Source organism: Thalassophryne amazonica, chromosome 8, assembly GCF_902500255.1.
Source record: "Thalassophryne amazonica chromosome 8, fThaAma1.1, whole genome shotgun sequence".
Lineage (NCBI taxonomy): Eukaryota > Metazoa > Chordata > Actinopteri > Batrachoidiformes > Batrachoididae > Thalassophryne > Thalassophryne amazonica.
In genome coordinates, this window is record NC_047110.1 from 92,826,879 (window position 1) to 92,843,726 (window position 16,848).

Genomic DNA, 16,848 nt, shown 5'->3' on the forward strand with positions numbered 1-16,848 from the left:
GTATATCTAGACGATATACTCATCTTCTTCCTGGATCCTGAGACCCATGTCCAGCATGTACGTCAGGTCCTGCCGCGGTTATTGGAGAACCGGCTGTTTGTGAAGGGCGAGAAGTGCGAGTTCCACCGTACTTCTTTGTCCTTCCTGGGGTTTATTATCTCCTCCAACTCCGTCACCCCTGATCCGGCCAAGGTTGCGGCGGTGAGAGATTGGCCCCAACCAACAAACCGTAGCAAACTACAGCAGTTCCTCGGTTTTGCTAATTTTTACAGGAGGTTCATCAAAGGCTACAGTAAGGTAGTTAGCCCCCTGACAGCCCTGACCTCCACAAAAGTCCCCTTCACCTGGTCGGATTAGTGCGAAGCCACGTTTAGGGAGTTGAAACACCGGTTTTCGACTGCGCCAGTTCTGGTGCAGCCCGATCCAAAACGCCAGTTTATAGTCGAAGTGGATGCTTCTGACTCAGGGATAGGAGCCGTGCTATCCCAGAGCGGGGAGTCCGACAAGGTTCTCCACCCATGTGCCTACTTTTCCTGCAGGTTGACCCCGGCTGAAAGGAACTATGACGTCGGCAATCGGGAACTTCTTGCGGTGAAGGAGGCTCTGGAGGAGTGGAGACACCTGTTGGAGGGAGCTGCGGTACCATTCGCGGTTTTCACGGACCATCGGAACCTGGAGTACATCCGGACCGCCAAGCATCTGAATCCCAGGCAAGTCCACTGGTCACTGTTCTTCGGGCGTTTTGACTTTCAGATCACATACCGCCCCGGGATACAGAACCAACGGTCTGACGCCCTGTCCCGGGTGCACGAGGAGGAAGTCAGGACTGAGCTGTCAGACCCAACGGAAACCATCATCCCCGAGTCCACTGTCGTGGCCACCCTTACCTGGGACGTGGAGAAGACCGTCCGGGAGGCCCTGACACGGAACCCGGACCCGGGGACTGGACCCAAGAACAAGTTTTACGTCCCACCAGAGGACAGGGCTGCAGTCCTTGACTTCTGTCACGGTTCTAAACTCTCCTGCCACCCAGGGGTGCGAAGAACCGTGGCAGTAGTCCGGCAGCGCTTCTGGTGGGCATCTGATGTCCGGGAGTACGTCCAGGCCTGGACCACCTGTGCCAGGGGCAAGGCGGATCATCACAAGACCCAAGGCCTACTCCAGCCTCTGCCCGTGCCTCATCGCCCCTGGTCTCACATCAGCCTGGAGTTTGTCACGGGCCTCCCGCCGTCCCAGGGCATGACTGCCATACTCACGATAGTGGACCGGTTCTCCAAGGTGGCCCACTTCGTAGCCCTCCCGAAGCTCCGACGGCCCAGGAGACTGCAGACCTCCTGGACCACCACGTCGTGCGTCTGCATGGGATTCCATCGGACATAGTCTCAGATCGTGGTCCTCAGTTCTCCTCCCAAGTCTGGAGGAGTTTCTGCAGGGAACTGGGGGCCACTGTTATGGATTGGGGGGTGTTTGGCTGGCCCTGTTTTTCTCTGTCTCCCCAGGTGGTTCTGGGGGGGGTTATTGTCATGGAGTGGGGGGTGTTTGGCTGGGCCTGCTTTCTCTGTGTCTCCCCAGGTGGTTTGCATTTGGTCCTGAGTTGAGAAGAGGTGAAGTGTGCAGAGGATCAGAGAACCTTACTCATTGCCTGCACCTGCTGCCTGTCTACACGTGCAGATCAACAGGAGAACAGCTGGAGTGCATTCCCTGATGAGGCCTGCTGGATTTAAGCCCTAAAGATACAGGGCTTCTTTGCCAGAGGATTACCTTTGTGCCATCCGTGTGAGGCTGACTTGGAGAGATCAGCTTTGTTACAGTAGACGCTGAGGACCGCTCCAGGTTTGACGCACGTGTCTGTGAGAAAGGAGAAGTGAGGTTCTCAAGCTGTACTGCGCACTTCCTGAGGTACCTTAATGTTTATGGTTTCTAATATTAACAGCTGTAATTGAGCGTGTTATGTTAATTGTTTGGTTCGCTCCTCACCACCGTTCATGGAAATTGTTGGTTGGCACTTGCGGTGAGGAGCTACCTTTAACGTAAGCCTGGAAGTGTTTGCTGAGTATATGCTTGTGTGAACTTCCCTCTGAGTTGAAGGTTTGGGCTGACTAACCCCGTTCTCCTCTTCACAGACTCGGTGGTCCGTGCAGCCACCTGGGGGGGGGGGGGGGTGTCAGCAGGGTTCCTGAGTCCAGAACATTTGTGGCTCCGGTCCATTTGCGCACGCCGTCCTTCCATGCCAGACCGCTGCTCCCTTTTGCACATTATTACACAGTTGGTTAATAAATCTGTTTTCTTTGAACGCTCTCTGTTCTTTTAATGCTGGGTCCAGTCAGATGCTGGTTCGGGTCTTCCGGGCCGCGTCGGCACACAGAACAGAATCCTCTGGCCAAACATCACGGACCCAGCGGCAGCAGAGTCGGTACCATGTCGGGAAGGCGGCAGCAGACATTGGAAGTTATCCGGGATCAGTTGCGGGTGCTGTCCGCCCGGGTTGTGCGTGTCAGTGATCCTAAAAGTGAATAATAGTTTGAACTTTCTTGCAGCCATGTTCCTGTGATGTTGCCTTGTCTATGGAATTGGCATTAAGCGTGATCAGTGACGGCTTCGCTTCACACTCCAACCGGATGAGAGGTTAGACAGGAGCTGCATGAGTGTGTGATTGGAGGGTGAACGCGCACGGTGGAGTTCTGCAGCACGGGTCGCTTTGCGTCCTGCTGTTACAGTCGTAGCCCCGTCTCCCCGGGTGAAGATAGCTACTACGTCTGTTGTATCAGCTCCGGACTTATTAGTTAAATCACACTTTAGCTGTATGCTACACGTAGCTGCTCACAAGTAAAGCAGTGTGTGTTGAGTTTACTCGGTTGCCGCAGGGCTTTTCATTTTTAGCACTTTGGCTCCCCCTGTTGGTGACTAAGTCACATTACCGTCACAGCTCTTAAGGTAGAACATAGATGTTCCATTTTTTGAGCTTGACGGTATAAGTCACTTATCAGTTAGTTTCTTGTTGCTTTATTAATTGTGGGGTTTTATATGTGGGATTTAAACTGTTTCTGTGTGGGTTATAGCACTGGTAGTTGGTCCGGTGGTATGGACAGATAGGCTGTCTGGAGCACAGTACTGGACTCAGGTAATCAAATGTTAATTAGATGCCAAAACTCACTCGTTTAAGTTTGTGGTAGGACAATAGCTGTGTTGACACAGATGTATCTGTGCACGTGTCTAGTGGTGTCTGGATGAGAGTGTTTGACTTAAGGTGAAGGTTTGAGGCTGAGAGGTGAGAGGCAAATTAATCACTCCTCAAAGCTTGGACTGTCACTTTGGCCACAGGAGCAAGGTTAATGACCAAAAAAAAAAAAAGAAAAAAAAAGTAAATGCAAATCATCATACTCCACATTCAATGCTGCTGGATATCGGTGCACATGTACTTTTTGTTTTATTTATATTTATTGTTTGTTAGGTTTTTATTTTAGTCCCGCCCCCCAGGGTTTGATTGTAAATGTCCTCTGGGGGGTGATGAGGGAGGGGTGATTGGGTCATTTTGTTTTTTATTTCCCAGTCCTCTACCTCCAACCCTAGTCACTTCTGTACCGTTTGTCATTAGTGTTGCCGGGGTGGTGCAGGTTGGTGACGCTGGGGGTTTCCTAGAAAACCTCTGCACCTGGGAGGGGGGGGTTTAGGGGCATTTTATTTTATGTTAATTCCCTGTTCCACCTCCGGCCTCAGCACGGCGTTGAGCCGTACGCCATCGGCGTGGCTGAGGTTTGATGCAGTGGAATATACTTCCAGCTAGGAGCTGGGTTGAAAGTCGGGGGCGTGGCGCCGTTTTGTGCTGTACGCCATTACCGCAGTTCCACTCCTCCCGTTTGACTTTTAGGTATAGTCATAGGTAATGACACTGGACGTACTTCCAGTTTCCCCTGCGCTGAGGGGGTGGGGTTGGGGTCGTTTTGTCCTGTTTTCTCCCCTGGATTCAGTTGTTTTGAGCTGTTTGCCATTACAGTATCTGACAACTGGTTCTGGGGGGTTTCCACGGTCTCTAGGGGTTCTGGGGGCGGCAACAGGTTTTTCCGTTTTTTGTTTTCCCCCGGGGTTGTTTGTGTGTCCACTGGGGGGCTTGGGGTTTGTTATGTTTCTCCCAGTTTCCATCCTCAGGGTATGACCGTGATGTCCTCTGGGGGGAAATATGACTGTGGGTCCAACTGGCCGTGGGTGGCCGGGGCTGAGTTTGTTTGTTCATGGGGGTGTCTCCTGGAGTTTGATGGGACGGTCCTCTGGGAGACGCAAAAAGCTCCTGTATGTGACTTTGGATCTCAGATGAACCTCGGCTATGGTTATTACTCCTGGAGCTGGCGATGATGTCCTCTGGGGAGTGTTGGGCTCTACATGTCGTCTGGAGGGGGTGTTAATTTGTTTTTCTTTTATTGGGATTATGTTTGCATTGTGTTTGTGGGGCTCTGTTGGGGTTTTGGGATTGTATTTTTTCTTTTCCTCCCCAGGGTTTGATGGGACGGTCCTCTGGGGGGTTGTTGGGGTTCTTCTATTTGTTTTATGTTGGACTATATTGTGGGACTCTTTTGGGGTGTTTTGGACTGTTTTTGTTTTGCTACCAGCCAACATGCCAGCCAAGTTGCCTTGTCTCCTCACCGGCCTGTCATGTGTTTCCGCCGTGGACCCAGGAGGGTCGTGCCACATGTCTCCCTGCCGTGGACCATGGAGGATGGTGTCGTTTTCAGAGCAGGTCCGTGTGGTCGCCGGGAGGCTTCCCTTTGAGGGAGGGGTATTGTTATGGATTGGGGGGTGTTTGGCTGGCCCTGTTTTTCTCTGTCTCCCCAGGTGGTTCTGGGGGGGGTTATTGTCATGGAGTGGGGGGTGTTTGGCTGGGCCTGCTTTCTCTGTGTCTCCCCAGGTGGTTTGCATTTGGTCCTGAGTTGAGAAGAGGTGAAGTGTGCAGAGGATCAGAGAACCTTACTCATTGCCTGCACCTGCTGCCTGTCTACACGTGCAGATCAACAGGAGAACAGCTGGAGTGCATTCCCTGATGAGGCCTGCTGGATTTAAGCCCTGAAGATACAGGGCTTCTTTGCCAGAGGATTACCTTTGTGCCATCCGTGTGAGGCTGACTTGGAGAGATCAGCTTTGTTACAATAGACGCTGAGGACCGCTCCAGGTTTGATGCACGTGTCTGTGAGAGAGGAGAAGTGAGGTTCTCAAGCTGTACTGCGCACTTCCTGAGGTACCTTAATGTTTATGGTTTCTGATAATTAACAGCTGTAATTGAGCGTGTTACGTTAATTGTTTGGTTCGCTCCTCACCGCCGTTCATGGAAATTGTTGGTTGGCACTTGCGGTGAGGAGCTACCTTTAACGTAAGCCTGGAAGTGTTTGCTGAGTATATGCTTGTGTGAACTTCCCTCTGAGTTGAAGGTTTGGGCTGACTAACCTCGTTCTCCTCTTCACAGACTCGGTGGTCCGTGCAGCCGCCTGGGGGGGGTGTCAGCAGGGTTCCTGAGTCCAGAACATTTGTGGCTCCGGTCCATTTGCGCGCGCCGTCCTCTCACACCAGACTGCTGCTCCCTTTTGCACATTATTACACAGTTGGTTAATAAATCTGTTTTCTTTGAACCGCTCTCTGTTCTTTTAACGCTGGGTCCGGTCAGACGCTGGTTTGGGTCTTCCCGGGCCGCGTCGGCACACAGAACAGCCACCGTAAGTCTCTCATCTGGGTACCACCCCCAGACAAACGGGCAGGCAGAGCGGACGAACCAGGAACTGGAGCAGGCCCTCCGCTGCGTGACCTCCGCACACCTGACGGCCTGGAGTGACCATCTGGCCTGGATCGAGTACGCTCATAATAGCCAAGTTTCATCTGCCACCGGCCTCTCCCCGTTTGAGGTGTGTTTGGGGTACCAGTCCCCATTGTTTCCGCTAGTGGAGGGAGAGGTCGGGGTGCCCTCAGTCCAGGCCCATCTGAGGAAGTGCCGTCGGGTGTGGCGTTCCGCCCGCTCTGCCCTGCTCAGAGCCCGGATGAGGGCTAAGGCCCATGCAGACCGCCGGCGTTCCCCGGCCCCTGCATACCAGCCCAGGCAGGAGGTTTGGCTATCCACAAAGGACATCCCCCTGCAGGTGGAATCCCAGAAGCTAAAGGACAGGTTCATAGGACCATTTACCATACTCAAAGTCCTCAGTCTGGCCGCATTGAAGCTGGCAGCTTCAGCTTCACTGCGGATACACCCCGTTTTTCATGTGTCAAGACTCAAGCCCTCCCATACCTCACCACTGTGTGCCCCTGGACCAGCGCCGCCTCCTGCCCAGATCATTGATGGGGAGCCCGCGTGGACAGTACGCCGGCTCCTGGACGTCCATCAAAAGGGCCAGGGGTTCCAGTATCTGGTGGACTGGGAGGGTTATGGACCCGAAGAGCACTCCTGGGTGAAGAGGAGCTTCATCCTGGACCCGGCCCTCCTGGCCGACTTCTACAAGCCAGGAGGCGCCCGTTGAGGGGGGGATCCTGTTGTGTGGGCCGCTGAAAAGGAGGTACTGCTGGCCCACCACCACAAGATGGCGCCCTGCTTGAAATGCGGGCTTCAAGCACGAGAGCGCGTCGGAGCGACCAGGAGTGACAGCTGTCACTCATCATCCGTACCAGCTGTCACTCATCCACTACTTAACACCATCACCATAAAGGCCGGACTGCACCTCCACCTCCCCGCGGAGAAATCAGCCACCAATCGAGGTAACCTTCTCTGCGATTTATATTGAGACTTAAAACATTGTTCTGTGTGCAGCCGTGTTCCTGCGGGCTCTGTCGGAGGCTGGATTGGCGGACAGTGAGAGGGCAACGTTCTTCGCCTCTCACTCCATCCAGGAAAGAGACCAACAGGAGCTGCACGGGTGAAATTGTTTCTGGAGGTGGAGGTTCTCCCTCCCGGAGGAACTACTTAAGGGATGATTACTGGGTGTGTCTTCACACACCCACCATTAGCTGTTTCTGTTTCTGCCAGCAGTACCTGGTCTGACAGCTGGAGACGGTGGCCACCTGGGACTCGGGACTTGGCGGCTCCGGTGTTCTTCAGATCCGCTGGCGGTGGAAGCTGTGTGGGATCCGGCTCTTCGTTGGACAGACGTCTTCTATCCTTGAGCCTGCCCACACGTCACCTTGTGTATGATTGACTGTACTCCTCTATTTGTTTTTGTCTGTATTCCGTTGTGCAATTCACAACATTAAATTGTTACTTTTTGGCTTATCCATTGTCCGTTCATTAACGCCCCCTGTTGTGGGTCCGTGTCACTACACCTTCCCAACACTCTGGTTTGTGCTGTTTAAGCCGTGCAAAAAAAGTGTCCAAAAGTGTTACTGGTCTCAAAAACTTCATTTACAGTCACTGACATAAAAACATTAAAACGTAACGCATTATAGGTGCTGCAATTAAGTAATCTATGTTAATGGTTTAATTTGACGGCCATAATTCATTCATTCATTCATTTTCTATGCCTGCTTACTCCAATCAAGGGTCACAGTGAGTGGGGGGGGCAGCATATTATATATTATACAAATAATGTTTACGAGTTTACGGCTTGTTCAATGCTATGTGCTATGTAGCAAATATTCTTTCCATTGCACAAATGGGAAATATTCATTATTTGTTTAATATGACACCTAATTAGATGAGAGTCATATAATATTTTGCTTCAGTTTAGTGAGGTGATGTTTCTCTGAACAGAAAGCAGACAGCGGTGGGGTGTAGAGTGGACCGCCCACCCAGCAGTTCACGAAGTGAACCCAGGACCTTCTCGCTGTGAGACAACAGTGCTAACCACTAAGGGTACTATCTCACTGGGCTGCAACAGCCTGCGAATGGCAACTGTCAGAGAATTTGTTGACTGGGTGTTGCAATTCCCTTGTTTGAGTGTCAGGGCGTCGCTTGCTTCTCACCTGAAATTTGAACAGTTCAAAGTTGGCGAGGCAACTACACCCTCCCAGAGTGATCACAGGCATCAAATGCCCTTTGAATGTAGTCTCATAACGTGACATGGGTTGATCACTGATGAAACTACACTGTGAATGATTGGAGACAAGATTTCTGTGTAGGCTCTCAGTTGTCCAGGTGGTTTCCATAGTAGGGAAGCTTGAATCTTCGACTGGACTGGGTTGCTTGACGTGAGGACGTTTCGCTTCAAATCACAGAAGCTTCCTCAGCTAAAATTCTTGCTCTGGTAGTCTGACTTCTGTCTTGACTCTTGTAGAGAAGAATAACAGAAGCCACAAAAGCTGGAGTTTTAAACCTAACCAGACCCCTCCTACCGAGAGGCAGACTGCTATAGACTAGTGACTAGCTCTAATAGCTCTAATTAGCACCTATTGTGCTCTAGTTAGCACCCTCCTAATGACAGGGCAGCTGTCCCTCCTAATGATGGGACAGATGCCTCTCCTGATGGCTCCCTTGATGACTCTCAGTGATGATGTGAATGACTCATTACCATGAACAAAAGACTGAAACTGCTTTGACCTGAGTACCCCATTGTAAACAGGGGACAAAGCATGTCTCAGACCCCCTCCCCGGTTAAGGCTGGGTTTAAACTGTTTCACATAAAATGCCTCCTTCACTCCTCTCTCAAACCATTTCCTTTCTCGGGCTAAGATTTTAACTTCCTTGTCCTCAAACATGTGGCTAATGTCTTTAAGGTGGAGATGAACTGCAGACTGAGGTGCAAACAGGATGTGCCACTCAGGCCTATTGTATGTAGCACTGATTCCATCACTTACAATTTGGCCAAGCACCTCAAGTGGATTTTGGCTCCTCTAGTGGGTAACTCAGACCACCATGTGGAGAATACACAAGATTTTGTGAACAAGACCAAGGACCTTCAGCTGGAGGCAGATGAAACTATGGTGTCATTTCATGTGACATCATTGTTCACCTGCATCCCCACTGTGGAGGCCGTCACAGCTGTGAGGCAGAGGCTGCTGGAGGATGCATCTCTACTTGAAAGGACCAAACTTACACCAGACCACATCTGCCAACTCTTGGAGATCTGTCTTAACACCACGTATTTCCTGTTTAGTGGGAATTACTACAGGCAGATCCATGGTTGTGCCATGGGGTCTCCAGTATCCCCCATTGTGGCCAATCTGTACATGGAGCGAGTGGAGAAGACAGCCTTGACGTCGTTCACGGGCATCTCTCCCAGTCACTGGTTCAGATATGTGGATGACACATGGGTTAAAATCAAGCAACATGAGGTCGAGGACTTTACAGAACACATCAATTCGGTGGACTCCAATATCAAGTTCACACGTGAGGATGCCAGAAACAACCATTTAGCCTTCTTGAACTGTGATGTTACGATTGGAGAGAACAGGCAGCTCCAGACAGAGGTTTACAGAAAACCCACTCACACTGACCAATATCTGCTCTTTGGCTCAAACCACCCCCTTGAGCACAAGCTCGGGGTGATCAGGACTCTTCAACACAGAGCCCTACAGGTGCCCACAACTGCAGAGGGAAGGGCTAAAGAGCAACAACTTGTACGGAAAGCCCTCACAGTATGTGGGTACCCATGTTGGTCCCTGGACAAAGTGCAGAAGTCCCAGAAAACAAAGAGACCAGATAGACAGGAGACAGAGACAAGAAGAAGAGGAGTGTCTCTCCCTTATTTAGCAGGAGTAGGGGAAAAACTACAGAGGATCTTCAGACAGCACAAAATCCCAGTTTACTTTAAACCAGTCAACACCTTGAGACAGAAATTAGTTCACCTTAAGGACAGGATCCCTAGTTACAAACAGAGCAATGTAGTGTATCATATCAGATGTCAGGAAAACTGTAATGAACACTACATAGGTGAGACAAAGCAACTTTTACACAAGAGGCTATACCAGCATCGCAGAGAGGTTGCCAGTGGACCTCAGTCTGCAGTTCATCTCCACCTGAAAGACACTAACCACACGTTTGAGGACAAGGAAGTTCAAATCTTAGCCAGACAGAAGAAATGGTTTGAGAGAGGTGTCAAGGAAGCATTCTTTGTAAAACAGTTGAAACCCAGCCTTAACTGCTGAGCAGGTCTCAGACACGCTTTGTCCCCTGTTTACAATGTGGTACTCAGGTCAAAGCAGTTTCAGTCTTTTGTTCATGGTAATGAGTCATTCACATCATCAGGAGAGAGTCGTCAAGGGAGCCATCAAGGGAGGCTTCCGTCCTGTCATTAGGAGAGTGCTAACTAGAGCACAATAGGTGCTAATTAGAGCTATTGTTTAGTCACTAGTCTATAGCAGTCTGCCTCTCGGTAGGAGGGGTCTGGTTAGGTTTAAAACTCCAGCTTTTGTGGCTTCTGTTATTCTTCTCTACAAGAGTCAAGACAGAAGTCAGACTACCAGAGCAAGAATTTTAGCTGAGGAAGCTTCTGTGATTTGAAGCGAAACGTCCTCACGTCAAGCAACCCAGTCCAGTCGAAGATTCAAGCTTCTCTACTATTGGAGACAAGATTGAAGATCTGGCATTCCTCATGGGAGACATGCACGAGCTGCCCTGGGAGCACGCCAATATAGCAGAGATGATCGGAGAGGAACAGCTCTTCTGGAAGTGGTCGAGCGGGTCCAGCAGCCCCAGCTCTGCTGCTGGGCCGTAGGACTCCTATCTGCGCAAACTGGACTTGTGCTTTTAATGTTTTGCTGTTTTTTGTTATTATTTTGTTTTTATTGAGGAGCACAGTGGATGTTGCCTTGTAACTCCAACCAGCCGTGCACACAAGAGGACACATGAGGAGGACATCACACTCAGTCTGTGCCAAATCAATGTGCAGATCCACTTTGAATCTGCTGCTTTATAAAAAAACAAAAAAAAAACCAACAAGGGAACAGTCAAAGCGACTTACTACATTATCGCTGAATAAATCAAATCAAATCAAAAGATGCACACCAAAGGACTGCTGGACATCCCTGCATCATGGAGAAGAGGCTGTTCCAGCACACAGGGGAGCGCTTCGTGTGGATGTCAAACCAAGGAGAGGAGAACAAGGAGAACATATGCTGGTGATTCCTGGGAGGAGTGTACAGTGGATCCAAAGTGGACAATAATGCACCATGTCACAGAGACGTGTCCATTCCAATGCATACATGAGGACATCAGTCTGCAAGTGGGTGAAGGTGCTCTTCACACCTTCATGGAGCCACAGTAGGCTTTATTATTATTATTTTACATAACAGCAAGATAAAAGCCATTTGGAAGAAATACGCTAGCATGACGTCAGTACCAATTCAGTGAGAAACCAACTGAGAATTTGTCACTCATCTGCATGTTTTGTCGTTAATTTGCATCTCCAACTGCTCTCCAAGTCACAGCCTGGTGAGATGACATCCTAATTCACCGTGCTGCCTGCCACTCTTTACTATCAAGTTACTCTTTCCAAATTGACAATTACTTGCATTTGTAAGCATCTACGGGTGTATAATTTCACAAAAATATGATCATGAACCCCATATCAAAATACATTTAAATAAACAAATAAAGGCAATTCTGTCCTGGTCTTCAAAGAATATAAGGCTGAAAGCCAAACATGGTTCCACTTGTAATGTGGTTTGTCAGACATGCGAGTAGTCGAGTTGACTAACAAGCTATAGTGCCTTTAAATGGATTTTTTTTTTTTTTTTTACCCTGACAGTTTGTAGAAGAAGAGGATTATATGATCTGATTTGTCTGTCTGTTAGTTTGATGGTGGGCACTTTAAGTCACAAAATGTTGGCTGGATAAAATTCTGATAAACTTTTTTTTGTATATAAATCCTCCCTGAGCCAGCAAATTTTGCTGATTGTCTTCAATATTGTGAGAGTGTTTTTATTTTTTCCTCATGTATTTTACTTTAGGGCCCATTCACATTTTGACTAATGCTGGCTAATGTGGCAGACTGTCAAATAACTGTGCGTCCAGCAAAGCCTCCAATGTTGGCCGGCGGAGGCCGGGGGAGGCGAACGGAGTACTAATAGTGGAGCTGACATAGTGGCAGCAGAGCTCAACTCTTGTTGGCATTTTAGCATTTTAGTGAGATTTTAAGCATTGCCCGACTGACGTCAGCTCAGCTGCTGCAGAGTCTGACAGTCGGAGAATGATAAGGTCATTAACGCCGACCAGTGCCAAGGTCTGCCAGAGTGTGAATGTACCATTAACATTCTCACTTTATGTCATCATATAGATCTGAAATGGTTAAAAGTCAAAATTATGATTGCCTTTGTGTGACTGGCAGATGTAATTACAGTTAGCCATTAGCGCTTGTCAGTTTGTTTGTCTTTTTTTAATATGAACATAAGATTAAACCACCTTCTTTATAAATGAATAAAATATAAAGTTGTATTGTTTGTCCCATAAAGCATGTGTTTTGTGTTTTATATTTTCCTTGAACATCTGTGTGTCTTTCATTCTTTGTTTTATGAGACTTTTAAAATGCTTATGCTTCACAAACACAATGCACACAGTAATGTGCCAAGCTGCAGCGGTTTAAAAATAACCACATTATGCGCCGTCTGTTTTTGCATTGACCATCACAAGCACGAATTGTTATAAACATTCTTTTACTATCATAAGCTCCGTTTCACCTTCACCATCTAGCTGCTGGAGGACCAATAAAGTGTGTGACTGTAAATCTGTGAACAATGTACTACCGAGTACAAAACAACACACACTTTTATTGTACGTTATTGCAGAAAGGATTTGTATGTGCTGCAAATATTCAGAAAAAAAAAATGACAGGTCAGATGGAGAGGCCTCCAGAAATGTCACCGCTCACCCTCTTAAGTGCGGGATAAGAGGGTTAAATTGCTGAAAGTGAGTGTACATTACTTTGGAAGTAAACCTTTTCTGCTTATAAGAGCTTGAGCACAGTCATCCAAATCATAAGTACCTTGTCATAATTGTGGTTTAAGTCACACCGGGGAGCTGGGCAAGGGGCTAATGTGAGTCAGGGGGAACTTGGTAGTGTTTTGCAAAGCCCCAATGGCAAGATTAGCACATTCCCCCCACCACCACCACTCCATGTCTGACATGCCAGCAAACCACTATCCCCTCAAACACCAGGGAGTTTTCTGCTTTGGCAGGCTGGAAACAGCCCACTGTGTGACTGAGTGAGTGCACCTGCATTACAGTGTTTGTAGGAAACAGATAGAAGAGTGCACGGAAAGTGCAGAAGAAAATGTGTGAAGGCCCCTGGCTGGCTGTGCAATTGTGTGCAATGAGAGAGAGAGAGAGAGAGAGTCAGGGACAGATAGACAGAACCTAATGGACACCTAAAGAGTGTATGAATGCATGAATGAACCTGTGAAGGCCTGAGGCTGTTTGTCTGAGTCACTGTGCTGGTGTCTGACTAGCTGTATTTATTTCCAACGCTCTATAGTCTGTCAACCTGTTTTCCCAAAAACACATTTTCATGCAAACTCCTACATCTGCACGTTGTGCACGTGTGTTCACAGAGTGCTTACCGTCTGATAAAAAGTACTCCACCTCCCCGCTTTTGCCCTCGTCCCCATCGTGAGCCTGGAGCTGGTAGACAAAAGTTCCGGCAGGAGCCTCGGGGGACACTACAGCCAGGTAAGGGTACGGCTTCATATTCCACTCAGGGACGTTGTCATTGACATCAGTGATTGTCAGCTTTACCTTGTTCAGGTACCAGTCTGGGCCTGGAGGGGGATAGAGCGGAGATATTGAAGGACCTTTTGGTTACTGAAAGTGACAGCTGTCATGTAACTGTGTGCGTATAAAGGAGATGAGCAGCCAGGGGAATCCGAAGCAGAGACAGGCGAATCGACTGAGGGTGCAGGATTCAAAAAAATATCTCTACCATTAATACAAGTACAATATCATAAAGCTGCCACCACATTAGCATATAATGATGCTCCCTGAAGTGTTACTGTGAGACACTAACCAGAGAGCTAAGATGATGACTGGATGTCTTTAGTAGTCCACCTCTCCAGAGACTCCACAGATAGCGCTGGAATGACTTTGTGTCAAATTAGTGGTTACTATGGGAGAGCCAGATGAGGCGTACAACTTGCATTGTGAGGAAATGTCAATTACGGTACAATGGCAAGGTGATGTGTTTCCTCGAGTACGATTGAGCATGCAGGTGCCTCAGGAGCTAGAAAAGGCCAAGGTGACGCCCACGTAACTCATATGGCACATACAGTTGATGACCACCTTCAAGAGATATGGGATTTTAGTTCCATTTTCCCTCTAACGCATGCAATAAAAGGCCCGGTATTGAGGATAAACGTACTGGAAATAACTGCAAGTTGTGTGTCACAGGGATATGTTTTCATCTTCATTTGGAAATGTTCAAAAATGTTGCTACAAAATGTATTTAAAGATAGTCAAACAACCAGAGCGTTGCACATGGGGATCTACAGGTTCTAGATTGGGTAATTTTCAATTTCAATTTATTTTCATTTATATAACACCAAATCACAACAAAGTTGCCTCAAGGCACTTCACACAAGTAAGGTCTAACCTTACCAACCCCTAGAGCAAGCACACAGGCAAAAGTGGTAAGGAAAAACTCCCTCTGACGAAGAAACCTCAAGCAGACCAGAGTCAAAGGGGTGACCCTGTGCTTGGGCCATGCTATCGACACAACTGACAATACAGGAAATTATACAGGAAACTTTGGGAGATTTTGGGAGTCCATGCTGGTGCACAAGACGGGTAGTGGGTAGTGTTTATAAAATAAGTAGCTGACATTCTTCAAGGGTGGTAATAAATTATGCAAAGTTTCTATAATAATTTTAACTGAAAGTCCAGGAACTTAAAATGACAAAGTTTTGTAAATAACTGTATTTATTTGGCACATTTAGTTGATGTAGTGTTTTATAACTGGCAAGGCTGAAGTATTTCATTTGTTCAAAGCTTGTCTGATTACCAGCTGTTGTTACCTAATATCCCTAAATTCTCCAAAAATATTAGTCCTGTCAACATTCCGTTTTCACTGCATTCATCCTTGACCCAAAGTACATAAACATACCAAACAGCAAATGTCAGCTCTCCCCAGTTTCTCCGTGACTGAAGTTACACACACGAACACACAAACACAAAGCCACTTCGCTTTTCATATACGAGGTCTTTCAGAAAAGTATCGGACCTTTTTATTTTTTTCAAAAACCATATGGATTTGAATCACGTGTGATTGCATCAGCCAAGCTTGAACCTTCGTGCGCATGCGTGAGTTTTTTCACACCTGTTGGTTGCGTCATTCGCCTGTGAGCAGGCTTTGTGTGAGCAGTGGTCCACCTCTCGTCGGATTTTTATTGCGAATAAATGTCTGAACGATTTGGAGTTTTGCTGCATCAATTTTTTCCAGAAACTGTGAGAGACCTTCAGGTGGACACCATTCAGAAAATTCTGTTGGCTTTCAGGGACGATTTTATGGGGATTAAACAGATTAAGGAGTACTCCAGCCAGTTTAAAGACCGCCCACAGCTGCTGAGAGCACGCTGTGCTCCAAGCGCCGATCGACAGGCTGAATCAACCAGATCATTTCCAACATGAAGGCTTTGTTGATCCGGGACGTCATCTGACTTCCACAAAAAAGGAAGAAGGCATGGACATCAGCACTTTTTCGGCACATTCCACTGTTAAAGGAGTTTTTTTCATGGAAAGAAAAGCGGCCGATGCGCCACCGTGCCGTTCATGGCGTGGGACAAAACCACCTCCGTGTTGGTCTCACAGGACGGCTTTGAGATAGCTTTCAGATGGCTGTCGGTGGGATTTCAGTCGTGTGACTAACCGAGAAATGCCAGAACATGTCCTGTGAGGCTTCATCATGGCGTTGCTTTGCGCCATGCGGCTCCACCGCGACGCGCGGAATTCCTCTGCACGTCTGTCTCAATGTGCCGAAAAAGTGCTGATGTCCACGTCTTCCGCAATTCCTGTGCTAGTCAGAGGATGTCCCGGATAAAACACAGCGTCCAGTTTGGAAATTAACGGCACATTCCCCTGTTACAGGAGTTTTTGTCATGGAAAGAGGAGCGGAGGAATTCCGCACGTCGCGGTGGAGCCACATGGCGCAAAGCAACGCGGTGATGAATCCTCACAGGACATGTTCTGGCATGTCCAGGCTCATCCACAATTTCTCGGTTAGTCACACAACTGAAAACCCACGACAGCCGTCTGAAAGCCATCTGAAAACCGTCCTGTGAGACCAACACGGAGGTGGTTTTGTGCCGCGCCATGAACGGCACGGTGGCGCATCCGTCCGCTTTTCTTTCCATGAAAAAAACTCCTTTAACAGTGGAATGTGCCAAAAAAGTGCTGATGTCCACACCTTCTGCCTTTTTTTGTGGAATTCAGATGACGTCCCGGATCAACAAAGCCTTCACGTTGGAAATGATCTGGTTGATTCAGCCTGTCGATCGGCGCTTGGAGAGCGGCGCGCTCTCAGCAGCTGTGGGCGGTCTTTAAACCGGCTGGAGCACTCCTTAATCTGTGTAATCCCCATAAAATCATCCCTGAAAGCCAACAGAATTTTCCGAAAAGGTGTCCACCTGGAGGTCTCTCACAGTTTCTGGAAAAAATTGATGCAGCAAAGCTCCAAATCGTTCAGACATTTATTCGCAATAAAAATCCGACGAGAGGGGTGGACCACTGCTCACACAAAGCCTGCTCACAGGCGAATGACGCAACTGTCAGGCGTGAAAAAACTCAAGCATGCGCACGAAGGTTCAAGCTTGACTGATGCAATCACACATGATTCAAATCCATATGGTTTTTGCAAAAAATAGAAAGGTCCGATACTTTTCTAACAGACCTCGTATAGATTTGCCAGTTAGTGGCAAGGCTATCCTCAGTTGTTCCACAGTGTCAGTGTCTGTTGGTGCATGTTG

General features: G+C 48.2%; 1 protein-coding gene across 1 annotated transcript in view; it reads right to left on the minus strand.

The window, feature by feature from the left end:
* The window catches only part of LOC117516100 (neural-cadherin-like), a 540,129-nt gene that overhangs the window by 377,138 nt on the left and 146,143 nt on the right, over window positions 1–16,848 (minus strand). Inside the window, exon 2 of the mRNA XM_034176992.1 lies at window positions 13,456–13,653. Coding sequence (XP_034032883.1) covers window positions 13,456–13,653 — 198 coding nt within the window. The remainder of the gene's footprint in view (window positions 1–13,455; window positions 13,654–16,848) is intronic.